Genomic DNA, 27,481 nt, shown 5'->3' with positions numbered 1-27,481 from the left:
TGTTTCCTGTGGTTTTGTTTTCAAGTGTGCAAGATCAGAGAGATGCACCTACAAGAAGGTGTTTCGCAGTAAATAAGAATAGAAAAAAAGAAACAAGGCATTTGAGACTCTTGTTGACCCAGACAGATGTAAATTGAAGGTTGAAATGGGGGGCGGGGGGTGCCCATTGCTTCCATGGAGGATCCATTTTCTTTGGGTGGGGTATGTCAAGGAGGACCTGCATGCTGACGACTTAGCCAGGAGCCCTCTGTGGAGGCCATGGACACAGGGCCCAAGAGTGAGTGAGGAACTGGCATGCCCTTCCAGCCTCGAGAAGCGCCGTGGCGGGAAAGGAAATGGTCTGGAGAGGAGGCAGGAGTGGAGTCGTCCCCTCAGCTGTGACCTGGTGGTGGCTGTGAACCCTTCGAGCGGCGCCTTAATGTTTCCCACCACTGTCTATGGACTCCATTCTTTATTTCAACTTGGTAGTAATATTTCAAGACTGTCTAAAACTAAACAGTCTGGTTTATCTTGTGGCATTTACAGAGGCTGTGGGGGTCTGTTGATCAGATGGGAGGGGCCACCAAATGTGGGGCAAGCTGGTCAGGTGGAGGCCAGCGGTGCGGGGGTTGAGAATTCACCCAGGGCAGAACAGAGGAGATAGAAGTTTATTGAACACACTGCAAGGGAGCTGTGCGCAGGACAGCAAAGCACAGAGGGCTGCCAGGAGGCAGTGGTGGGGGGCTGTAGTTAAGGGGGAATTGGGGGGAGGTGAGGAGGTGTGGGGACGTATGCAGTTTTCCCTTTTGGGGACCTGTGTTCAGGTGTTAATAGCCCATTGGTCACCTGGGGTTATGGATATTTTGAGGTGTGTCACCTTAGAGCCTGTCTTTATTCAAGCCAGGGGGTTAGGGGGCCACTGTGGGCCCTTCTGCCTTACTCAGGTTTCTGTTCTCTACAGAGGCATCACGATAATATGCTGTGAACACCTGTTCTGGAGCTCTGGTTTGCAGGGATTCTGAACTTCCTACTATTCTCAGCACAGATGCGATGAACAGTCTCTTATATTAGCACTCGCTTTACAAACCTTGATGTCTGAAACCTCAAAGAAACCAAGCATCTTAAAATTGTGGTCGACCCTGTAGGGGTTCAGAATGTCATCCCCAAACATGGCACTTTGGCATATTGATTATTTTGAATTAATGGTACCGAGGAAACGATGGTGTAGGAAGGACAATCTGACCCACCTCCCTGCGCCAGGAGGGCATTTAGGAGGGAAGACTGTATTCAAGAAGACAATATACACAAACCCTGTTCCTTCTTTACCATCAACTGCCCCCAAGGCGAGACTCCTTTGTCCTGTCAATTCTTCACAAATCTATTATTTCTTTGTCTAAAATGTATTAAATCTTCTGTTTTGGCCATTTCTTTGCATTTCCTATCTTTACGGGATACCTGTACATACCTTTGTACATACATAATTAAATTTGTTTTTCTTCTGTTAATCTGCCTTTTTATTATGGGGAGTGGTGGTCTCACCCAAAAAGCTAGAGGGGTATAAGGAAAATTAATTTTCTTTTCCTATAACCCACTACCTGTTTTTTTTTTTTTTAACATATAATGCATTATTTGTTTCAGGGGTACAGGTCTGTGATTCATCAGTCTTACACAATTCACAGCGCTCACCATAGCACATACCCTCTCCAATGTCCATCACCCAAACATCCCATCCCTCCCAACCCCCTCCACTCCAGCAACCCTCAGTTTGTTTCCTGAGATTAAGTCTCTTATGGTTTGTCTCCCTCTCTGGTTTCCTCTTGTTTCATTTTTCCCTCCCTTACCCTATGATCATCTGTCTTGTTTCTCAAATTGCTCATATCAGTGAGATCATATGATACTTGTCTTTCTCTGATTTACTTATTTCACTCAGCATAATACCCTCTAGTTCCATCCACATCGTTGCAAATGGCAAGATTTCATTTTTTTGATGGCTGCATAATATTCCATTGTATATATATACCACATCTTCTTTATCCATTCATCTGTTGATGGACATCTAGGCTGTTTCCATAGTTTGGCTATTGTGGACATTGCTGCTATAAATATTGGGGTGCACGTGCCCCTTCAGATCACTACATTTGTATCTTTGGGGTAAATACCTAGTAGTGCAATTGCTGGGTTGTAGGGTAGCTCTATTTTCAACTTTTTTTTTTAAAGATTGTCTTTATTTATTAGAGAGAGAGAGAGCGATAGAGAATAGGAGCAAAGGGGGGGAACGGGGAGAGGGAAAAGCAGGCTCCCCACTGAGCAGGGAGCCCGATACAGGGCTCGATTCCAGCATCCTGGGATCATGACCTGAGCCGAAGGCAGATGCTTAATGACTGAGCCACCCAGGCGCCCCATTTTCAACTTTTTGAGGACCCTCCATACTGTTTTCCAGAGTGGATGCACCAGCTTGCATTCCCACCAACAGTGTAGGAGGGTTCCCCTTTCTCTGCATACTGACCAACATCTGTCATTACCTGACTTGTTAATTTTAGCCATTCTGACTGGTGTGAGATGGTATCTCATTGTGGTTTTGATTTGTATTTCCTTGATGCTGAGCGATATTGGGCACTTTTTCATGTGTCTGTTGGACATTTAGATGTCTTCTTTGGAAAAATGTCTGTTCATGTCTTCTGCCCATTTCTTCATTGGATCATTTGTTCTTTGGGTGTTGAGTTTGGTAAATTCTTTATAGATTTTGGATACTAGCCCTTTATCTGACAGGTCATTTGCAAATATCTTCTCCCGTTCTGTCGGTTGTCTTTTGGTTTTGTTGACGGTTTCTTTTGCTGTGCAAAAGCTTTGTATCTTGATGAAGTCCCAATAGTTCATTTTTGCCCTTGCTTCCCTTGCCTTTGGCGATGTTTCTAGGAAGAAGTTGCTGTGGCTGAGGTCGAAGAGGTTGCTGCCTGTGTTCTCCTCTAGGATTTTGATGGATTCTTGTTTCACATTTAGGTCTTTCATACATTTGGGGTCTGTTTTTGTGTGTGGTGTAAGGAAATGGTCCGGTTTCATTCTTCTGCATGTGGCTGTCCAATTTTCCCAACACCATTTGTTGAAGAGACTGTCTTTTTTCCATTGGACATTCTTTCCTGCTTTGTCAAAGATGAGTTGACCATAGAGTTGAGGGTCCATTTCTGGGTTCTCTATACTGTCCCATTGATCTATGTGTCTGTTTTTGTGCCAGTACCATACCATCTTGATGATGACAGCTTTGTAATAGAGCTTGAAGTCCGGAATTGTGATGCCACCAGCTTTGGTTTTCTTTCTCAACATTCCTCTGGCTATTTGGGGTCTTTCCTGGTTCCATGCAAATTTTAGGATTATTTGTTCCATTTCTTTGAAAAAAGTGGATGGTATTTTGATAGGGATTGCATTAAATATGTAGATTGCTCTAGGTAGTATTGACACATTCACAATATTTGTTCTTCCAATCCATGAGCATGGAACGTTTTTCCATTTCTTTGTGTATTCCTCAATTTCTTTCATGAGTATTTTATAGTTTTCTTAGTACAGATTCTTTGCCTCTTTGGTTAGATTTATTCCTAGGTATCTTATGGTTTTGGGTGCAATTGTAAGTGAGATTGACTCCTTAATTTCTCTTTCTTCTGTCTTGTTGGTGTATAGGAATGCCACTGATTTCTGTGCATTGATTTTATATCCTGCTACTTGCCTGAATTCCTGTATGAGTTCTAGCAGTTTTGGGGTGGAGTCTTTTGGGTGTTCCACATAAAGTATCATATCATCTGCAAAGAGTGAGAATTTGACTTCTTCTTTGCCGATTTGGATGCCTTTGATTTCTTTTTGTTGTCTGATTGCTGTGGCTAGAACTTCTAATACTATGTTGAACAGCAGTGGTGATAATGGACATCCTTGCCGTCTTCCTGACCTTAGGGGGAAAGCTCTCAGTTTTTCCTCATTGAGAATGATATTCACTGTGGGTTTTTCATAGATGGCTTTTATGATATTGAGGTATGTACCCTCTATCCCTATACTCTGAAGAGTTTTAATCAAGAAAGGATGCTGTACTTTGTCAAATGCTTTTTCTGCATCTATTGAGAGGATCATATGGTTCTTGTTCTTTCTTTAATGTACTGTATCGCATTGATTGATTTGTGGATGTTGAACCAACCTTGCAGTCCAGGAATAAATCCCACTTGGTCGCGGTGAATAATCCTTTTAATGTTCTGTTGGATCCTATTGGCTAGTATTTTGGTGAGAATTTTTGCATCCATGTTCATCAGGGATATTGGTCTGCATTCTCCTTTTTGATGGGGTCTCTGTCTGGTTTTGGGATCAAGGTAATGCTGGCCTCATAAAGTGAGTTTGGAGGTTTTCCTTCCATTTCTTTTTTTTTTTTTAAGATTTTATTTATTTGACAGAGAGAGACAGCGAGAGAGGTTACACAAGCACGGGGAGTTGGGGAGGGAGAAGCAGGCTTCCCACTGAGCAGGGAGCCCGATGTGGGGCTCAATCCCAGGACCCTGGGATCATGACCTGAGCTGAAGGCAGACGCTTAACGACTGAGCCACTCAGGCACCCCTTTCCTTCCATTTCTATTCTTTGAAACAGCTTCAGAAGAATAGGTATTAATTTTTCTTTAAATGTTTGGTAGAATTACCCTGAGAAGCCATCTGGGCCCGGGCTCTTGTTTGTTGGGAGATTTTTGATGACTGCTTCAATTTCCTTACTGGTTATGGGTCTGTTCAGGTTTTCTATTTCTTCCTGGTTCAGTTTTGGTAGTTTCTACGTCTTTAGGAATGCATTCATTTCTTCCAGATTATCTAATTTGCTGGCATATAGTTGCTCATAATACGTTCTTATAATTGTATTTCTTTCATGTTGGTTGTGATCTCTCCTCTTTCATTCATGATTTATTTGGGTCCTTTCTCTTTTCTTTTTGATCAGTCTGGCCAGGGTTTATCAGTCTTATTTATTCTTTCAGAGAACCAGCTCCTAGTTTCACTGATCTGTTCTACTGTTCTTTGGGTTTCTATTTCATTGATTTCTGCTCTGATCTTTATTATTTCTCTTCTTCTGCTAGTTTGGCTTTTTTTACTGTTCTTTCTCCAAGTCCTTTAGGTGAAGGGTTAGGTTGTGTATTTGAGACCTTTCTTGTTTCTTGAGAAAGGCTTGTATTGCTATATACTTTCCTCTTAGGACCGCCTTTGCTGCATCCCAAACATTTTGAACCGTTGTGTTTTCATTTTCATTTGTTTCCATGAATTTTTTTAAATTCTTCTTCAATTTCCTGGTTGACCCATTCATTCTTTAGTAGGATGCTCTTTAGCCTCCATATATTTGAGTTCTTTCCAACTTTCCTCTTGTGATTTGAGTTCTAGTTTCAAAGCATTGTGGTCTGAAAATATGTGGGGAATGATCCCAATCTTATGGTACTGGTTCAGACCTGATTTGTGACCCAGGATGTAATCTGTTCTGGAGAATGTTCCATGGGCACTAGAGAAGAATGTGTATTTTGTTGCTTTGGTATGGAATGTTCTGAATATGTCTGTGAAGTCCATCTGGTCCAGTGTGTCATTTAAAGCCTTTATTTCCCTGTTCATCTTTTTTTTTTTTAAAGATTTTTTTATTTATTCATTCGAGACACAGAGATACAGGGAGAGAGAGAGCATGAGCAGGGGGAGAAGCAGGCTCTCCGCTGAGCAGGGAGCCCGATGCGGGGCTCGATCCCAGGACTCTGGGATCATGACCTGAGCTGAAGGCAGATGCTTAACGGACTGAGCCACCCAGGTACCCTTTATCTCTCCTTCTATTTTCAATGACAGCCTAGCTGGATATAGTATTCTTGGCTGCATATTTTTCTCATTTAGTGCCCTGAATATATCATGCCAGTCCTTTCTGGCCTGCCAGGTCTCTGTGGATAGATAGGTCTGCTGCCAGTCTAATGTTTCTACCGTTGTAGGTTACAGACCTCTTGTCCCGAGGTGTTTTCAGGATTTTCTCTTTGTTTGAGACTTGAGAGTTTTACTATTAGATGTCGGGGTGTTGACCTATTTTTATTGATTTTGAGGGGGGGTTCTCCGTGCTTCCTGGATTTTGATGCTTGTTTCCTTCCCCAAATTAGGGAAGTTCTCTGCTATAATTTGCTCCAATATACCTTCTGCCCCTCTCTCTCTTTCTTCTTCTTCTGGGATCCCAATTATTCTAATGTTGTTTCGTCTTATCGTATCACTTATCTCTCGAATTCTGCCCTCGTGATCCTGTAGTTGTTTCTCTTTTTCTCAGCTTCTTTATTCTCCATCATTTGGTCTTCTATATCGCTGATTCTCTCTTCTGCCTCATTTATCCTAGCAGTTAGTGCCCCCATTTTTGATTACACCTCATTAATAACCTTTTTGATTTCGACTTGGTTAGATTTTATTTCTCCAGAAAGGGATGCTCTAGTATATTCTATGCTTTTTTTCCAGCCCAGCTAGTATCTTTATAATTGTCATTCTGAACTCTAGTTCCAACATCTTACTAATGTCTGTATTGATTAGGTCCCTGGCAGTCGGTACTGCCTCTTGCTCTTTTTTTGAGGTGAGTTTTTCCGTCTTGTCATTTTGTCCAGAGGAGAATAGATGAATGAGAGAACAAAATGCTAAAAGGGTAAAAATGACCCCAGAAAAATATACACTAACCAAATCAGAAGAGACCCAAAACTGGGGGGAAAAGAAAGGGAAACAAACAAAAAATGAATATGATCAGGCTGATGAATATAACAGAGCCACACACTAGAGTTTGCGTTTATTTTGGTCTGTTAGAAGAAATTGCCTCCCAAAATTTTTAAAAAAGAAAAACATATATATACAAAAATAAGGGTAAATATGATGAAGTGGTGGAATATGACTGTAAAGATAAAAATTAAAAAAGATTTTAAAAAAGGAATTGATGTTGGTTGAAAAAGGAAAGAAGAAAAATTCAACTAAAAAAGTAGGAAAAGAAAAAAATAAAGAAAATTTAAAAAATTATCTTTGAACGACTAAAGAATCATGGTAAAAAAGCCATGAATTCTATGTGCAGTATTCCCCTAGCGCTGGAGTTCTCCCGTTCTCCTTGATTGGTTAACTTGGTCTTGGCTTGCTGGCTGTTCGTGCTGATCTGGGGGAGGGGCCTGTTGCCGTGGTTCCCAAATGTCTTTGCCGGTCTGGGCTGAGTAATCTGCTCGGGTTTGCTCTCGGAGCTTTTGTTCCCTGCAAGCTTTCTGTACAGCTTTGGAGGATGAGAGTGAAAATGGGGGCTTCCCAATCTCCGCCCCAGAGGAGCCGAGAACTCGGGGCCTGTTCCTCAGTCCTGCCAGCCCCCAGAGAAAAGCAGTTCTCAGCCCCCAGAGAAAAGCAGTCAGTCACTCCCGTGTCCCCGGTTTCCGGCCGCATTCCGTGCTCACCCGGCCTGTGACCAAGCGTTTCCATCTCTGGCTCATGACTTGGTGTGGAGTCTCCAAACCCAGCAGATCCCTGTGCTGTGCTCCCGTGCCTCTCCTCCCGGGAGAGGAAGGGGAGTCTCCCCGGATCTGCCGCTTGTTGGGTCCCTGATGGAGGCACATTGGATATAATTTAAAAACTTGAAGTTGGCTGGGGCGCCTGGGTGGCTCAGTCAGTTAAGCGTTAGACTCTTGATCTCGGCTCAGGTCATGATCTTTGGGTGGTGGGATCAAGCCCCATGTCGGGTTTCCTGCTTAGTTGGATCTCCTTCTCTCCCTTTCCCTCTTCCCCAACCCCACTCAAATAAATAAATCTTAAAAAAAAAAGCTTTAGTTGGCTAACTAGAACTGTAACTTCCGGTTACTTTATACACAATAGTCGTTATAATTAGCGATTGTTTACTCTAGAAGCCTGGTTGTTGAATTACCTGTCTTCAGTTTTTGCCTTATTGACTAGTTCAGAGGCCCACTACAGTTATTTTCTCTTTTCATCTTTGCATGTGTGTGTTCACTTATAATAACTGTCCAACCCACAGTTTTCTTACATATTTTTTTAATAGATAGCAGAGAGAATATTTGAAAGAGATGGTCTAGGGGTGCCTGGGTGGCTCAGCCAGTTAAGCATCCAACCCTTGGTTTCAGCTCAGGTCGCGATCCCAGGGTTCTGGGATCAAGCCCCACATTGGGCCCCCTGCTCAGCGGGGAATCTACTGAGATTCTCTCTCCCTCCTCCGCCGCCACTCACAAGCGTATGCGTGCACACTTGCTCTCTCTCTCATAAATTAATAAATCTTCAAAAAAAAAACATGGTCTAGAGTTCTAACATCTTGTGATATTAAACATGGTATTTTGAATGCCACTGAATCTCATTTATGTAAAAGCTCAGTGGCATTGTGTTGCTTGAGGTCGTTTTTTCCTTTCCTACCAGTTTGTCTTTGTGATTGATCTCCTAGGTTCTCATGCCTTCCCGTCATCCTCCTCCAGCCAGAGTGGCATTCCGCCCGGCCTCCACAGAGAAGAGCCCGCTTCCCACAGTCGCTGTGCAGAGCCCAGAGCGTGGCGCCCCGACCCCGCCCACTAGCCTCGTCCCTGCTGAGCCCACCCCACCAGAGCAGCCTGCGTCTCCGACCACTGCTCCCAGGACAGGTAACTGTGAGAACAGTACAGCTGGAGGAAAAGTACAAAACCATGCTGTCAAATAGACTAGTGGCAACGTTAAGGTTTACTCATCCCCTCCAGGCGCGTCTTCAAGCCTCTCTCCTGTGCTAGAAACGGTGCTCCACACCAGCAGTGAAAACATGAACTTTGTCTGTTCCCTCAGTGATCTATAGGGCAGCCAATGCGAGGGACTGGTGAATAGCTGGTTTTCATATCCTAGGTAAGTGCTGTGACAGGAGCGATGGGAGACGCCCCGCCTGACCTTTCAGAAGGGCCAGGGAAGCCTTTCCAGAGGTGACAATGCTGGGATAGAACAAGCCAGCTAAAATGGGGTTGGTGTGTTGTGCAAGTCAGGGCAGCGATGTGTAATAATGATAATGATAATTCTATTTCGTGAGTACTTACCGAGCACTGGGCACTGTGCTCAGCGTTTCCTACCCTGTGCAAGAGAATGAAAGTACAGGGGTGCTGTGACATTCTGGGAGAGCAGTCAGGAGGTCAGTCTGGCTGGAGCTGATCATGTGCTTGAGAGGGAAGTGCAAGGTATGAATCTGGAGTGGTAAGCAGGGCAAGATTTCAAAAGATCTGTAAGATCTGTAATCTGTGCTAAGGAATTTGTGCTTTATCGGGTAAGTATAGAGAATCTCTGAGGGATTTTAAGCAGGAAAATGAAACGATGAGATTTGTCTTCAAGAAAATAATATGGAGTCGACTGGAGACAAGAAGATCCATTAGGACTAGAGGCAGTGGTTGCAAGGTTGGAGAGAAGGAACCAGGCTGAAGCGTTATCAGGGGGCTGGAATCATTGGGATTTGATGAGTGGCTCACTGGCAGGATCTCAGGACTCTGAGATCGATGAGCATGTGAGACTAAAAGTTAGATGAGCAGTGGGCTGAAGATAAAGGATCAGGATTCGTCAGCAGAGAGGTGATAACTGAAGGCTGAGGGCACACATGGCACCTTCCAGGAAGGGCGATGGGTGAGCTCGGGAGAGGCCTGAAGAGGAACTCTGGAGACGTCATTACATTAGGAGCTGGAAGACCAGAAGGAGCCTACAGAGCTGGCTGAGTGGTCTTGCCAGAGAGGCAGCATATCAGGAGGAGGCATGGATTGAGGGAAGGAAAGAGAGACTTCCAAGTAGGAAGATGTCATGAAGGAGCCAGGGGTTGCAGAGATCATGGCAAACACTGAAGAGCTCCCATTAGATTTACTAATAAAGGAGGTATTGGAGACCTTGTTTCCTAAGCCGTTCTGTGGGGATAACCCTCTCTGTCTTGTTGATTTGCTTTGATCCTGAGCTTGAGTATAGAGAAGGGTAATAGGAGAAGAGAAGACATGTGGTGTTTTGGAAAGGAAACCAGCCTGGGAAGTTGGAGCCTTGGGTTCTAATAGGACCTATTGCATGGAGTTGTTAGAAGCTTAGATGAAGTGATCATTTTAAAGTCCTTGGAATGGAGCCTGGCACAGTGTAATCTGGTATGTGTGTCTGTTGAGATAAATACATTTAAATTAATTATTGGTGGATCTCTTATTGCTAATTATTCGTATAACTGAGCAATTATTTGGCCTTTTAGGGCTCGGTTCCCTCATGTGTAAAATGATAAGTTGGGACCGGTGTCCCCTCTGGGTCCACAATTGCTGATTTTCAGGGCAAAGAGTCCGTGGAAGTGACGGGAGAGAGCAGCCTGAGACACCAGGGAGGCCCCTGCAGCTGGTGCAGGAAAGGCACTGGAAGGACAGGGTACTGACTGTGAGGGCAGGGGCGGGTTTGAGCCGCATGGCCCCCAGCGTCTTGAAGGAGCTGCGGCCTCTACAGAGCACTCAGCTTAAAAAAAAGGCAAAAACAAAAGTTTGCTTTTCTCTGTGTGATATCTTGACATGTCTCAGTTGTACTGTACAAGTGAAACAAATGTCCAGTTGCGTCCAGCCAGTTGAATACATCAGTGTTCTGCTGGTTATAGAGAAGGTGAATGCACCTGGTTCGGAATGCCGGTTTAGTGGGGAGGTGCTTTTGATGAGAGTGAACATCCCCGCTGCCTGAGTTAAAATCGCCTTTTTATGGAGGTTGACTGCGTTTTCTCTTGGAAAGTTTCCAAGAGCAAGGCCATTAGCGATAATTCATGAGGCTATCAGAACTGAGCGGTATGTGACTAATGATATAGAAACACTTATGATTACACTCAATTTTTTAATAAAAATAGCACATACCAGGGAGTCAGGAAGTGCTAAGTCTGGTAGGAGAGAAGAGACTCAACCCACAGTACCCTTGTTACCCAACACTGCTCAGTCAATCCAAATCATATTTTCTTCACCTTGTCACCTCCCATGGATAACTTAAAATTTACGAAACCTGCCCTGCAGCATAATATAGGTCGTGGTGCAGTTACTAGTCAGAGGAAAGAAGCGTCTTAGATAAAATCAGAGGGAGAACTATTATAAAAGTATGTTATGTTATCTAAAAACAAATCTCGGGGCTCCTGGGTGGCTCAGTCGTTAAGCGTCTGCCTTCAGCTCAGGTCATGATCCCAGGGTCCTGGGATCGAGCCCCACGTCAGGCTCCCTGCTCGGTGGGGAGCCTGCTTCTCCCTCTCCCCCTGCCCCTCCTCTCTGTTTCTCAAGAATGAATAAATAAAATCTTAAAAAAATAAGTAAATAAATAACAAAGCTATCGTAGGGCAGTAATATAACATCATTATTGTTTATAAAGGGCTGTACTATTTCTAATCAACTTGTAGTGAAAGCACTCACAGTGTCCGCCGGGGAGAATCTTGTAATGACTTTACCGGAGAACGAAGTGGAACTGAAGGCTTTTGTTGTGCGCGCGCCACCTGCAGGTGAGAGCTTGACTTCCCTTCGTGACACCAGAGGCCGGTGGGCTGGGTCTCTCTTCACTGGTCTTTACAGGTTACTCACGGCACTGCGAGAGGTCACAACTGAAGCCTGGCGAGTGCTGACGAGGCTTTGGTGGTCATGAGCATTCAGCCTCACTGAGGTAGTTTAAAATCGAAGAGGAGTGTGGGAAACTGAATACAGGACATATCCTTCCATTGGTCAGGACGGAAAGTCACGCTTTGCTGCGGATGCAAAGCAAGGGATGAGTTAGAGCAGGAGAGGCGTCCCCGTCCCAGAGCCTGAGCTGTGGTGACCCACAGAGCCTGGGAAGATTGCACCGAGAGGAGACAGGGAGTGTGGCTGCAGCTCTGTTGACAGGTATTCTAGTATTGACAGCAGAGCTCTGAAGTGCTCAGGGTGCCTCACACCAGCTCCTCGAAACATGTTGCTCAAAATGCCCTTTCTTCTGCTCGAGCAACGCTCTCCTCTTCCCCAAACATGGGTACTCTCCCCCTGACCTGTCAGAGGTCTTCTTTCTTAGGGTATGTTCATTCCCACAGTGCTGAGTGGTTCTCATTCAGGTTGGTTCCTTCATTCGTTCCCCTCCCTACCACAGATGGGTTGACATCGAAGCAGAGATGATGATATTTGGCATTTGTCTGTAATGCTGTCGGCTGAGGCACTTCTCCCTTGAACTACTAGCATCTCACGGTGGGAGACAGCTTCATCTTTATACAGAAGGTTTCATCCATGTTTGTGTCCTTAAAGAAACCCCCACAACAGATGAAACCAATGGAAATCTTGCCTTTTATTAAAAGGAGAAGAAGTACAATGGATTATACTAGGTAGAAATGTATACATACATCCATAGTCACCCTGAAAGGAATGTCATCAGATGCTACATGGGAGACCAGGGAGACGTTTTCTTTCTTTCACTTTTGACATGTCATGAGTTTTGCATAAGCTGTATGTTCTTCTAATAGAACGAAAATTAAAAGGGTAGGAAACCCTGCTATTCCTTACCTGCGTGAAGGTTGGCGGTGGAGTTCAGAGTCTCAGGTACCCCTCCTGCTGGAGTCAGGGCTGTCATCCTCTTGCCTCTGCCCAGATTGTGTACGGCGACCTTCCCGAGCTTATGACAACTCACATTTCTGTTTTTGCTCCCAGAAACCGCCTACAGCTACGAATGGAGTTTAATAAGCCACCCTGCCAACTACCGAGATGAAATAAAAGAAAGACACACGCAAACTCTTCATGTCTCCCACGTAAGTAACTGGAGGCCGCTTGTGTCTGATGGCCTGCCAGAGAATTCCGTTAACACGTCAGCTGTTGAACCCCAAAATCTGTTTTATGATGACGATCAGAGGAAGGTGATAAGTGAATGAACTTTCTACCATGTAGACAGACAGGCAGATGGTGAAAGAAGACTTTCAGATGGTTTTTCTTTATTTGAATGACTTGGCATTTCAGCTTGGAGAAAAGAGGCTGGTTGCTCAAGGGTCTCTGTGGTGAGGTTGCAAAGTCTATCTTCTAAGTCCCATCCTCTCTCTTTCTTTTTTTTTTTATTTCAAAGATTTTATTTATTCATTCATGAGAGACAGAGACAGAGAGGAAGGGGAGTGGGAGAGGGAGAAGCAGGCTTCCTGCCGAGCTGGGAGCCCGATGCGGGGCTCGATCCCAGGACCCTGGGATCCTGACCTGAGCCGAAGGCAGATGCTTAACGGCTGAGCCGCCCAGGCGCCCCGGCCCTGTTCTCTGTGCAGTGGCAGAGACATTCTGGCTCTGCTTCGCAGCAGAGCTGCCAGTAATCCCATTCCAGCTCCCAAATGCTTTGGCTTCAGGAGGTAGGCCCCTCACCAGGAGAAACACGCCCCGCTTCCAGACCATAAGGATCAATAAACTGACTGAGCTGCCCGGGGTCTGGTTTCCCGCCCGATGACTATCTCCTCTTGGTTCCTGAGACCGCGCAGCTGGGGGTGAGCGCGAGCTCCCCTCTCGCCTGCGTCCCTGAGCCCTGCTTCTCCGAGTGTGGCGCCCAGACCACCGACGGCTGCCTCACCCAGTGACTTAGGAAAACAGTGTGATTCCCACGCCCACGAGCTGCTGCCCTCGGCCGTTCTGGTTCCGTGGGCACCTGTCCGGCCCGTGAGCATCTGTAACCAGGCCGTGGGCCCTTCTGCGTGACCCTTGACCCCGGGGCAGTGTTGGCAGTGCTCCCGAGGAGACGCTCCCCAGCCCCTGCACTCCACTCACTTCAGGACCGCGGCTTCTGCGAGGTGTTAGCACTTCCTAGGCAGTGGACCCGTCACGTCTTTCGTGTGTTTACCTGTGTAACTTTTCTTTACGTTGCAGTTGTCAGCAGGACTTTATGCCTTCAAAGTAGCAGTTTCTGGTGAAAATGCCTTTGGAGAAGGATTTGTCAATGTCACGGTTAAGCCAGGTAAGCCTGTGTGAGAGAAGGCGTGTTTTGGGTGCCTGAATAACTTGCTAATCTATCTTTTTTATTTTTACGTTTGGCTCTACTCTAGAGAAAATACGCAATGATTCCTGTTTGTTCTTTTGTTTTCCTTTCTGAGGTCTGTGTAATTCTTAGTACTTGCTTACCGCGGCTATTTAAGGTTGCCCGGTTACCGCGGACCTGAGGGGTGGCGCATGGCCGCCCCTTGGCCGGCTCTTGCTCTGGTCACTCCTCCACCTCCTTCCCCAGGACTCAGCCTCACCTTCTGTGGGGGGTGGGGAGGGGGTGCGCGTTTCAGATAGTCAGCTGAGCACCTGAGGGGGCAGGGGGATGTATGCACTGAGCACTCAGGCCCCCAGCAACCCCCAAGCCAGTGCACTCGTATGAATTAGAAACAGGGGCCCCTTTTTCCAGGTGGGCCCAGCCTGCACACCTGAGGCGGCCCGCCTGTCTGCCGGCTCTTACCTCTCAGCTGTCCCTCAGGCTTTGCACCTTCTGCCTGAGTGTTATTCCAGCCAGAGCGTGGTGCTGCGGGAGGGGAGGGTGCATGCACTCAAAGATTGAAGACCCAGGTGACGGCTCTAGAAGCTGGAACTGGACTCCACTGCTCCTTGCCTGCAGTTAGCGATCATGTTCTTTGATGAAGCCCTGGGTTATTATCACACATGTCCCCTGAGCCTGGGCTTATCTGCAGAAATGTAAATCTGCAGACAAGCTCCTAAAAACTTAATAGGAAAGTTCCAAACCGTTCGGAATTACTCTCCACAGTTGAGCCTGTAAGGTAAATGCCTTTTTTTTTTTTTTTAAGATTTTATTTATTGGGGCGCCTGGGTGGCTCAGTCGGTCAAGCATCTGCCTTCCCCTCAGGTCATGATCCCAGGGTCCTGGGATCGAACCCTGCATTGGGCTCCCTGCTCCACGGGGAGCCTGCTTCTCCCTCTGCCTCTGCCCCTCCCCTCTGCGCATGCTCACACTCTCTCTCTGACAAAATACAATAAAATAGAAAAAAAAGATTTTATTTATTTATTTGAGAGAGAGAGTGAAAGCGAAAGAGAGAGAGCATGGGCAGGGCGGGGAGCAGAGGGAAGCAGATTCCCTACTGAGTGGGGAGCCCAATGCAGACTCGATCCTGGGACTCTGGGATCATGACCTGAACCTAAGACAGATACTTAACCGACTGAGCCACCCAGGTGTCCCAGGATAAACACCTTCTTGACAGGATGTTCATAACCAACTTTTTAAAAGCAGATGATTTTATTGGGGTTATGATCTGTGCACATATAAGGGGCTCAGTGTCCCTTTCTCTGTCACACAGCCAGAAGAGTGAACCTGCCCCCCACAGCGGTGGTTTCTCCCCAGATGCAAGCCCTCACCCTGCCTTTGACGTCGGCCTTCCTCGATGGCAGCCGTGGGTACCTGTGACACGTCAGGGCCTCTCTGCCCTGCGCGGGGCAAGGTTGTGTGGTGCTGGGGGTGGAGGCTGGGAGGGCTGATGCACCAAGGAGGACGCAGGAGCGTCTCTGTCATTGGGCTTGTGGCTCATAGCCCTGGGGCCCCTTCATCACAGCTTTTGTGCCATGCTCACCTTGCAGTCAGTTATGTCCCCCCTGTCCGTGAAGGCTTCTTTAGAGCCTAACTGTTCAATTCAGAATTAAAGTGATTCTTAGAGAATCTGCTTTTGATAAGGTATATGTGATGAGCAATTGGAAAATCACGTTCACAAATATGAGAAGGGTTGCCTTCATCTAGGGTGGGTAGTGTTTTGTTAATTCAATCGGACTTCATTCCTTCTCTTATATGTGGAAGGGACCCCTGACTCCAGGCCTCCGTGCAAGTGAGAGTAGATGACAACATTTCCTACGTTTGGCAGTATATTAATATAGATAGAGACGTATGACAACATATGACAAAATAACATTCAGTCTCAGTGTAACCAGTATTTGCATTTATGTACATTTCATCACAAAGCTAATACCAGAGCTGGTGGAGTAAAGAATCGTTGCCTTGGTTGTTGGAAGAAGGGTAATTCTCAGCAGCTAATGCGGCTCCATTTTGCAAATCTGCAAATATACAGAAATCACACTGACCTCATCATCTGTGCCTATTCAAATATAAATATCCACACTTCCCCCCTTCCCAGCATGAAAACAAAGCATATTTTAGGTGAAAATATTTACATGAGGAAATGTACCACATTTTGATTTCTCTAGTGCAGGACGGCTTAGGTATAGGAAAGTGGGATTATTAATCTGTCACTTGAACTAGTTGGTTCTTTCCCTGCATTAGATGCAGCGGGCTCCCTTCCAGATCTAAGTCTCTGTGATTCTATGTAGCACATTGGTTTGCTCTCTTCTAAAGCAGAGAGGGGAAGTTTTCTTGTAGGATACTACCTTTCTCTGGATTTACGCCTGAATGATGTGGGTAGTAAAGGCGTGTTGTATTTATATGTAAGCATCTCTTAGTTCTTTATCGGTCACTTCCAATATGTACAGAAAATACCAGGAAGGTATCACGTGCTGAAGTCGAGATGAGTAGAAGTAGCATTTCAATATGGTACATCTGCTTGACTCCCGTTCTTAAAAAAGCAAGAGTGCCTGTCACTGTGCTTTTTTAAATTCACAACTGAGGAAATTCAGGAGTAAAATAGTGATGATAGTTTAGGGAGAAGAAGAAATCCTCCTGCCAGCACATAAGACATGTCCATTGAAATCTATGTAATTCTGTAATTCCATGCAAAAACAAATTTAAGCATGAAGACGATAAATTACAAAATTTATGTTTTACTGTTGTTGCATTTCATTCTAGCCTTCACTTATTTTTAAATCTTTATTCGCGGAACATAACGAATACCGTGGAGGACATTAGGAGAAGGAAGGGAAAAATGAAGGGGGGAAATCGGAGGGGGAGATGAACCATGAGAGACTATGGACTCCGAGAAACAAACTGAGGGTTCTAGAGGGGAGAGGGGTGGGGGGATGGGTTAGCACAGTAATGGGTATTAAGGAGGGCACGTACTGCATGGGGCACTGGGTGTTATACGAAAACAATGAATCATGGAACACTGCATCAAAAACTAATGATGTACTGTATGGTGACTAACATACTAAAATAAAATAAAATTTAAATAAGTAAATAAATCTTTCTAGAAAGTACGGATGACACTAAAATTGTGAGTTACCGCTGGGAAGAAATTAGCGGCCCGTTCCGAGAGGAGACTCCCGCGGATTCCCCCGTCTTACATCTGTCTAACCTTGTTCCTGGAAACTACACTTTCAGGCAAGTGGTTTCTCCACCTTTGCTGTGCTTTCAGAACTTGTGTTGCGCCTATTTCCTTAAACTCATGCCTCTACACTACACTGTACCTCTTTTCATTTTGATCAAGAGGTCAAGGCCAATGAGGCTTCCTTGGGGGTTTTGGTTGGCAGCCACTTTCGACTGATAGGCTCATGGCGGAGTATGAATTGGAAGTGCCTGGTTATTGGAAACATTTGGTTTTGATTGTAAGGAATGGTATTCGGATGGCATCCTTTTGCTGTGTTGTTACGTGAAAGAAATTTTGTATCTTCAGAGTGAGGCAGAGTTATGTGATTTATCTGTTTCTTAATCTTTTTCTTTCCATAACTTTTAAAGCTATAACTGAGACATAATAAACTGTGTGTAATTAAGATATAACACTTGATGAGTTTTGACACGTGACTGTCCGGAAGACCATCATCACAATCAAGATAATAAACATGTCCCTCAACCTGGAGGTCTCCTTGTGCCCCTTGGATTTCCATTTGTCTCTCCACTCCTGTCCTTGGGCAACATGGAGCTGCTTTCTGTCAGTTTAAATTATTTTGTACTGTCTAGAATTTCACATCAATGGAATCATACAATATGTACTCCTTTTTACCTGTGTTTTCTTTCACTCTGCAAATGATGTTGATTCATCCATATTGTCTGTACCAATAGGTTGTTCCTTTTTGTTGCTGAGTACTCTTCTGGTCTGTGGATGTACCACAGTTTATTTATCCTTACATCTAGTATGGACATCTGGGCTGTTTACACCTTTGAACTACTACAAATAAAGGTGCCATTAAAATTTACTTTAAGTGTTTGTGTGGACAGGTATTTTTATTTTTATGGGGTAAATCGTGGAATAGTGGGAAGGTCAGGTTCTATGGTGAGTTTATGGTTAACATTTTAAGAAATTGCCAAACTCTTTCCTGAGGTGGGTGTTCAATCTCCACATACTCACCAATACTTGGTATAGTCAGTCTTTTTAATTTTATTTAATTTAATGAATGGTAGTATCTCCTTATGGTTTTAATTTGCATTTTCGTGATGACCAATGATATTAAGCATATTTTCACGTGCTTATTGGCCATTCATATAACTTTTTCTGTGAAGTATCCTTTTCCTATTTTATTTTTTTTAATGTCCCCTTTATTTTTTTAAGTAAACTGCCCCAACATGGGGTCTCGAACTCATGACCCTAAGACCAAGAGTCGCATGTTCTACCAACTGAGCCAGCCAGGTGCCCTTCCTTTCCTTATTTAAAAAATTATATTGTTTGTCTTATTTAGTTTTAAGAGTCTTTATACATTCTTTTTTTAAGATTTTTATTTATTTATTTGACAGAGCACAAGCAGGGGGAGGGGCAGAGGGAGAGGGAGAAGCAGGCTTCCCACGGAGCAGGGAGCCCAAAGCTGGGCTCGATCCCAGGACCCTGGGATCATGACCTGAGCCAAAGGCAGATGCCCAACCGACTGAGCCACCCAGGTGCCCCAAGTCTTTATACATTCTGAAACAAGCTCATTATTTTATGTATGTGTTGCGGATATTTTCTGCCAGTATATGATTTTTTTCTTTTCTTAATCTTTCAATAGCTTCTCAACCTTTTGGCTAAGATCAAGTGTATTTTCTTAACCTTTGGAAGAGGAAAAATTCTACGTTTTGATGAAGTCTAATTCATCAATTTTTTTTCTTTTGTTTCATGCTTTTTGTGTTCTAATTAAGTAAAAGCTTTGCCTATCCTAAGACTGTAAAGATTTCCTGTTTTTTCTGTTACCTCTGTAGTTCTAGATTTTATATTTAGATCTGTGATCTCTTTTGAGTTATTTTTATGTATTGTGTGGTATTTTTGAATGTTAAATCAACCTTGCATTCATGGGGTAAATGCTATTTGGTCATGATATCCTTTTTATATAGCACTGTATTAAACTTGCTAATATTTTGGTAAGGGTTTTTTGTCTATCTTCATGAGAGATATTGGTCAATGCCATTCTCTCTTTTTTTTGCAATGTCTTAGTCAAGTTTGGGTATGAGGATCACACTGGCCTGATGAAACAAGGTGGCCAGTGATCTGTCCTCCTCTACTTTCTGAAACAGTTGTGAACAACTGGTGGTGTTTCTTCCTTGAATGTTTGACAGAATTCACCAGTAAAATCACTGGGCCTGGAGTTTTGTTTTTGGGAAAGTTTTTGATAGCAAATGCAATTTTTGAAATAGTTGTAAGGCTATTTAGATTTTCTGTTGCTGGTTTTTTTTTTCCTTGCATAGGTTTTTAATAAGTTGTATTTTGCAAAAAGTTTGTCTATTCCATCTAAATTGTCGAATTTGTCGGCACAAAGGGTTTTATAGTATTTTCATATTACCCTTTCATACCCATAGAATCTGTGGTGATAACTCCTTTTTCATTTACTCTATTGATGATTTGTGTTCTCTTTTTTTTCTGATCAGTCTAATTAAGGATTTTGTTAATTTTGTTTATCTTTTCAAAGAACCCCTAACTAGAGCTGTGTTAATTTTGTCTATTTTCTAATTTGTTGGTTTCTGCTCATATCTTTACTATTTCTTTACTTCTATTTGCTTTTTATTTACTTTGCTCTTCTAAATTCTTAGAGTAGAATCTTGGATCATTCATATTAAATCTTCCTTAAATGTCTCTAAAGCCTTTAAAACTATAATTTTCCGCTAAGTACTCTTTAATTGTATACCACATATTTTGGTTTATTATATTTTTAAGGTCTTTAAGAATTTAATGATTTCAAAGAAATCCATCTATCCATGCATCCATATATTTATGAATCTTCTGAAGTCTGACTAGGTTAAGAAATTCCCAGGCATCTGATTGGATTCATCTTTGACTAAAAAGTTCACAGAGGTGCTCTAGAGTATTTTACATTGTACATGTGTTGTGAAAATGTTTGTTTTGGTTTATTTGAAATCTCAGCTTAAGAAGTAGCTTACCCCATTAGGTTGGCTTATTATTTAAAAAATGGAAAATAAGTGTTGGTGAGGATATGGTGAAAGGGGAACCCTTGGGCACTGCTGGTGGGAAAGTAAAATGGTGTACCTGCGTGGAGAATAGTTTGTTAGTTCCTCAAAACATTAAGCATAGAATTACCATGTCTGTAATCTTGCTTCTAGATATATACCCCAAAGAATTGACAGCAGGGACTCAAACAGATACTTGTACACTCATAGTGTATATGTTCATGCCACTTTATGAGGTTCTTTTGATTCTTTTTTTATTTTAGTTTTTATTTAAATTCTAGTTAGCTAACAATATAATGTAATATTGGTTTCAGGAGTAGAATTCAGTGATTCATCAGTCTCATATAACACCCAGTGCTCATTACATCACATGCCCTCCTTAATGCCCATCACCCAGTTACCCCAACCCCCCACCCCCCCCAGCAACCCTCAGCTTGTTCTCTAGAGTTGAGAGTCTCATGGTTTGCCTCCCTCTCTTTTCATGTCTTTTCTTCCTTCCCCTTTGCTCATCTGTTTTGTTTCTTATATTCCACATATGAGTGAAATCATATGATTTTGTCTTTTTCTGACTTACTTCACTTAGCATTGTACTTTCTAGCTCCATCCATGTCATTGCAAATGGCAAGAATTCATCCTTTTTGATGGCTGAGTAACATTCCATTGTATATATACCACATCTGCTTTATCCGTTCAGCCAGTGGACATTTGGGCTGCTTCCATAATTTGGCTATTGTTGATAATATTGCTATGAACAACGGGGTGCATGTGCCCCTTTGAATCAGTATTTTTGTATCCTTTGGATAAATACCCAGTAGTGTACTTGCTGGATCATAGTGTTGTCCTATTTTTAACTTTTTGAGGAAATCTACTGTTTTCCAGGGTGGCTGTACCAATTTGCATTCCCACCAACAGTGTAGGGGGGTTCCCCTTTCTCCACATCCTCACCAACATCTGTTGTTTCCTGAGTTGTTCATTTTAGCCATTCTGACTGGTGTGAGGTGGTATCTCATTGAGGTTTTGATTTGGATTTCCCTGATGAAGAGTGATGTTGAGCATCTTTTCATGTGTCTGTTGGCCATTTGGATGTCTCCTTTGGAGAAATGTCCGTTCATGTCTTCTGCCCGTTTCTTAACTGGTTTATTTATTTGTTTTTTGGTGTTGACTTTGACAAGTTCTTTATAGGTTTTGGATTCTAGCCCTTTATCTGATATGTCATTTGCAAATATCTTCTCCCATTCTGTAGGTTGCCTTTTAGTCTTGTTGATTGTTTCCTTTGCTGTGCAGAAGCTTTTTATCTTGATGAAATCCCAATAGTTCATTTTTGCCTTTGTTTCCCTTGCCTCCGGAGACGTGTCTAGGGACAAATTGCTCTGGCCGAGGTCACAGAGGTCACAGGTGTTCTCTAGAATTTTTTTTTTAAAGATTTTATTTATTTATTTGACAGAGAGAGAAACAGCAAGAGAAGGAACACAAGCACAGGGAGTGGGGGAGGGAGAAGCAGGTTTCCCGCCAAGCAGGGAGCCCAATGCGGGGCTCCATCCCAGGGCCCTGGGATCATGACCTGAGCCGAAGGCAGATGCTTAACGACTGAGCTACCCAGGCGCCCCTCTCCTCTAGGATTTTGATGGATTCCTGTCTCACATTTAGGTCTTTCATCCATTTTGAGTTTATTTTTGTGCATGGTGTAAGAAAGCGGTCCAGTTTCATTCTTCTGCAAGTGGCTGTCCAATTTTCCCAACACCCTTTTTTGAAGAGACTATCTTTTTTCCATTGGATATTCTTTCCTGCTTTGTTGAAGATTAGTGGATCATAGAGTTGAGGGTCCATTTCTGGGTTCTATATTCTGTTCCATTGATCTTTTTTTTTGTGCCAGTACGATACTGTCTTGATGATGACAGCTTTGTAATAGAGCTGGAAGTCCGGAATTGTGATGCCACCAGCTTTGCTTTTCTTTCTCAAGATTGCTTTGACTATTCGGGGTGTCTTGTGGTTCCCATACAAGTTTTAGGATTATTTGTTCTAGCTCTGTGAAAAATTCTGGTGGTGTTTTGATAGGGATTGCATTAAATGTGTAGATTGCTTTGGGTATATATAGACATTTTAACAATATTTGTTCTTCCAATTCATGAGCATGGAATGTTTTTCCATTTCTTTGTGTCATCTTTGATTTCTTTCATAAGTGTTCTGTAGTTTTCAGAGTACAGATTCTTTTACCTCTTTGGTTAGGTTTATTCCTAGGTATCTTATGGTTTTTGGTGCAATTGTAAATGGGACTGACTCCTTAATTTCTCTTTCTGCTGCTTCATTATTGGTGTATAGAAATGCAACAGACTTCTGTGTGCTGATTTTGTATCCTGAGACTTTACGGAATTCCTGTACCAGTTCTAGCAGTTTTTTTGGTGGAGTATTTCATTTCTACATAGAGTATCATGTCATCTGTCAATAGTGATAGTTTGACTTCTTCCTTGCCAATTTGGATGACTTTTATCTTTTTTTTTAAATTTTATTATGTTATTTTAGTCACCATACAATACATCATTAGTTTTTGATGTAGCGTTCCATGATCCATTGTTTTTGTATAACACCCAGTGCTCCATGCAGTACGTGCCCTCCTTAATACCCATCACCAGGCTAACCCATCCCCCCACCCCCCTCCCCTCTAAAACCCTGTTTGTCTCTCAGAGTCCATAGTCTCTCATGGTTCCTCTCCCCCTCCGATTTGCACCCCTTCATTTTTCCCTTCCTTCTCCTAATGTCCTCCATGCTGTTCCTTATGGTCCACAAATAAGTGAAACCATGTGATAATTGACTTTCTCTGCTTGACTTATTTCACTTAGCATCATCTCCTCCAGTCCCATCCGTGTTGATGTAAAAGTTGGGTATTCATCCTTTCTGATGGCTGAGTAATATTACATTGTATATGGCCCACATCTTCTTTATCCATTCATCTGTTGAAGGGCATCTCAGCTCTTTCCACAGTTTGGCCATTGTGGACATTGCTGCTATGAACATTGGGGTGCATATGGCCCTTCTTTTCACTCCATCTGTGTCCTTGTGGTAAATACCCAGGAGTGCAATTGCTGGGTCATAGGGAGGCTCTATTTTTAAATTTTTGAGGCACCTCCACACTGTTTTCCAAAGTGGCTGTAACAGCTTGCATTCCCACCAACAGTGTTAAGAGGGTTCCCCTTTCTCCACAACCTCTCCAACATTTGTTGTTTCTTGCCTTGTCCATTTTTGCCATTCTAACTGGTGTAAGGTGGTATCTCAATGTGGTTTTGATTTGAATTTCCCTGATGGCTAAGGATGAGGAACATTTTTTCATGTGTCTGTTAGCCATTTGTATGTCTTCTTCAGAGAAGTGTCTTTTCATATCTTCTGCCCACTTTTTGACTTGATTATTTGTTTTTTGGGTGTTGAGTTTGAGAAGTTCTTTATAGATCTTGGATACCAGCCCTTTATCTGTAGTGTCATTTGCAAATATCTTCTCCCATTCTGTGGGTTGCCTCTTTGTTTTGTTGACTGTTTCCTTTGCTGTGCAGAAGCTTTTTATATGGATGACTTTTATCTTTTTGTTGTCTGATTGCTGTATCTAGGACTTCTAGTACTATGTTAAATCACAGGGGTGATAGTGGACATCCCTTTCTTCCTTACCATAGAGGAAAAACTCAATTTTTCCCCGTTGAGGATGGTATTAGCTGTGGGTTTTTCATATATGGCCTTCATTATGTTAAGGTATGTTCTCTCTGTCCCTATTTTTTTGAGGGCTTTTATCATGAATGATTGTCGTACTTTGTCAAATACTTTTTCTGCATCCTTTGACAGTATCGTATGGTCCTTATTCTTTCTTTTATTAATGTGATCAATTAGTCACATTGATTAATTTGCAAATATTGAACCACCCTTGTAGCCCAGGAATAAATCCCACTTGACTGTGGTGAATGATTCTTCTAAAGTACTGTTGGATTCAATTTTTAGTATTTTATTGAGAATTTTGCATCCATGTTCATCAGGGATTATGGCGTGTAGTTCTCTTTTATAGTGGAGTCTTTATCTGGTTTTACTATCAGGGTAATGCTGGCCTCATAGAATGAGTTTGGAAGTTTTCTTTCTGTTTCTATTTTTTGGAACAGTTTGAGAAGAATAGGTATTAGCTCTTCTTTAAATGTTTGGGAGAATTCCCCTGGGAAGCCATCTGGCCCTGGACTTTTGTTTGTTGAGAAATTTTTAATTACTGCTTCAATTTCCTTGCTGGTTATGGGTCTGTTCAAGTTTTCTATTTCTTCCTTTTTCAGGTTTGGTACTTCGTCTGTTTCTGGGAATTTATCCATTTCTTCCAGGTTGTCTAGTTTGTTGGCCTATCCTTTTTCACAATATTCTCTTATACTTTTTTTGTATTTCTTTGGTGTTGGTGGTTATTTCTCCCCTCTCATTTGTGATTTTATTTAATTGGATCCTTTCTCTTTTGTTTTTGGTAAGTCTGGCAAGGGGTGATTTATCAATTTTAGTAATTATTTCAGAGAACCACAGCCTGGTTTCATTGATCTGTTCTGTTGTTTTTTTAGTTTCTGTATCATTTATTTCTGCTCTAATCTTTTTATTTCCCTTCGCCTTCTGGATTTAGGTTTTATTTGCTGTTCCTTTTCTAGCTCCTTTAGGTCTAAGATTAGGTTGTGTATTTGAGGAAGGCCTGTATCACTATATACTTACCTTTGCTGCATCCCAAAGGTTTTGGACTGTCGTATTTTTATTTTCTTTTGCTTCCATGTATTTTTTTAATTTCTTCTTTAATTTCCTGGTTAACCCATTCATTCTTTAGTAGGATGTTCTTTAACCTCTGTGTATTTGTGGTCTTTCCCAATTTTTTCCTGTGGTTGACTACAAGTTTCATAATATTGTGGTCTGAAAATATGCATGGTATGATCTCAATCTTTTTGTATTTGTTGAGCGCTGATTTGTGACCCAGTATGTGATCTATTCTGGAGAATGTTCCATGTGCACCCAAGAAGAATGTGTATTCTGCTGCTTTAGGATGAAGTGTTCTGAATAGATCTGTTAGGTCCATCTGGTCCAGTATGTCATTCAGAGCCATTGTTTCTTTGTTGATCTGCTTAGATGATTTGTCCATTGATTTAAGTGGGGTGTTAAAGTCCTCTACTATTATTGTATTGTTATCAATGAGTTTCTTTATGTTTATTGTTAATTGATATATATATTTGGGGTTCCCAAGTTGGGGGCATATTTACAATGTTAGATCTTCTTGACGGATAGACCCTTTAATTATGATATAGTGCCCTTATTCATCTCTTGTTACAGTCTTTGCTTTAAAATCTAGTTTGTCTGATACAAGTATGGCTACTCTGGCTTTCTTTTGATGCTCATAAGCATGATAGATGGTTCTCCAACCCCCGGTTTGAATCTGCAGGTGTCTTTAGGTCTAAAATGAGTCTCTTGTAGACAGTATATAGATTATTCTTGTTTTTTTTATCCATTCTGATACCCTGCTTCTCTTTATTGGAGCATTTAGTCCATTTACGTTCAGAGTGATTATTGGGAGATAATGCTGTTGATGCCATTGTGTTACCTGTAAAGTCATTGTTTTTGGAGATTTTCTCTTTTCCTTTCTAGTCTTTGTTGTTTTCAGTCTTTCTTTCCCACTGTTGCTTTTGGCTTTCTTCCCCACTCAGAAGAGTCCACTTTTATATTTCTTACAGGGCTGGTTTATTGTTCACGAACTCCTTTAGTTTTTGTTTGTCTGGGAAACTCTTTATCTCTCCTTCTGTCCTGAATGACAGCCTTGCTGGATAAAGTGTTCTTGGCTGCAGATTTTTCCCATTCAGCATGTTGAATGTATCATGCCACTCTCTTCTGGCCTGCCGAGTTTCTGTGGATAGATCAGCTGCTAACCGTATTTGTCTTCCCTTGCTGCTTTTAAGGATTTTTTCCTTATCTCTGTATTTTGAAAATTTACTGTGATATATCTTAGTGTTGGCCTGCTTTTGTTGATTTTGATGGGAGTTATCTGTGCCTCCTGGATTGAATGTTTCTTTCCACAGATTAGGGAAGTTTTCAGCTATAATTTGCTCAAATAAACCGTGTGTCCCTTTTCCCACTCTTCTGAGACTTCTATGATACGAATGATATTGCCCTTTATGGAGTCACTGAGTTCCCTAATTCTACATTCGTGATCCAGTATTTTTCTTTCCCTCTTCTTTTCAGCTTATTTTCCATAATTTTGTCTTCTATGTCACCTATTCTCTCCTCTGCTTCTTCCATCCTTGTGGTCATTACATCCAGTCTGTTTCGCATCTCAGTTACAGCATTTTTTATTTTAGCCTGACTCGTTTTTAGGTCTTTTATCTCTGTGGTAAGGGACTCCCTGATATCTTCTATGCTTTTCTCAAGCCCAGCTAATATCCTTATGACTGTTTTTTTCAGTTCTGGAGCAGGCATATTGTTTATATCTGTTTTGATTAGGTCCCTGGCCATGACCTTTTCTTCTTCTTCCTTTTGGGATGATTTCCTCTGTGTTGGCATTTTGGCTAGATCTGTATCTTCTTTGTGTTAGGAAAGCCTTTTATGTTTCCTGCTCCTGAGAGTAATGGCTTATTAAGAAGAGGTCATATACTGTCCAGGGCCTGGTGCTTCGGGATGTGTGTCTGGTCTGTGCTACGTGCACCCTGATGCTGTGTTTTGGGGGCTCTTTCCCTCAGGTCAGCCCTCTGCTGAGTTTTTCCTTGCTTGCACTAAGGAGTGTTTGGACCTTGTCCAGTGTGTGACAAGTTTTAACTAGATATGCTTTCATCTGTTTGTTAAAAAAGGCCAGATCCTATTTCCACTAGAGCTGAAACTTTGCAGCACTCTATCATCAGTAGACTTGGTGCTTGTGGGGGATTTATGCTTGTTTTCTGGGGGAGAAGCCTGTTGCCCTGGCTCTTAGGCATACTTGCCCTAGCATAGAAGCACCTGCAGAGTACAGGGGGTGAAGTTTGGGGTAAGTGGCTCCAGCCTCCCCTGGATGGGTGTGGGGAGGGGGCACTCACTCTGCTGCTCACTGAAATCCAGTGGTGCTGTTGGGTGGAGGAAAAAAATGGCATCCACCCTCTCCCTGGGCCCCCAACAGGTGAACTTGTGCCCTCACTGTCCTCACAGAAGAGTGAAGAATCTTCCCTTGTGTGCCAGGTATCCCTCAGATCTCTGCCTTCACCATGTCTGTGACTGAGCTATCTGCCCACCTGGTGGCACAGTGCTTCTATATTTTATCTCTGGCATCTGACAGAGTTTCAAAACTCCAAATTTTAGGGACCCAGCACTGCCTGGACCCA

At 42.8% G+C, this 27,481-nt stretch overlaps 1 protein-coding gene across 4 annotated transcripts in view; it reads left to right on the top strand.

The window, feature by feature from the left end:
• The window catches only part of KIAA0319 (KIAA0319 ortholog), a 59,120-nt gene that overhangs the window by 7,232 nt on the left and 24,407 nt on the right, over window positions 1–27,481 (top strand). For 3 of the 4 annotated variants that reach the window (XM_028107453.2, XM_028107451.2, XM_088024395.1), the window contains exons 3-8: window positions 8,401–8,593; window positions 11,341–11,439; window positions 12,605–12,702; window positions 13,790–13,877; window positions 15,211–15,303; window positions 17,042–17,171. In XM_028107453.2, the coding sequence (XP_027963254.2) occupies window positions 8,401–8,593; window positions 11,341–11,439; window positions 12,605–12,702; window positions 13,790–13,877; window positions 15,211–15,303; window positions 17,042–17,171 (701 nt within the window). The remainder of the gene's footprint in view (window positions 1–8,400; window positions 8,594–11,340; window positions 11,440–12,604; window positions 12,703–13,789; window positions 13,878–15,210; window positions 15,304–17,041; window positions 17,172–27,481) is intronic. The other variant, XM_028107452.2, reaches the window with a different exon arrangement.

The sequence above is a fragment of the Eumetopias jubatus genome, unplaced genomic scaffold (assembly GCF_037043125.1).
Source record: "Eumetopias jubatus isolate StellerSeaLion01/CBP00866 unplaced genomic scaffold, mEumJub1_p1.0 scaffold_6, whole genome shotgun sequence".
Taxonomy (NCBI): domain Eukaryota; kingdom Metazoa; phylum Chordata; class Mammalia; order Carnivora; family Otariidae; genus Eumetopias; species Eumetopias jubatus.
This window is presented reverse-complemented; position numbering and strand designations above follow the sequence as displayed.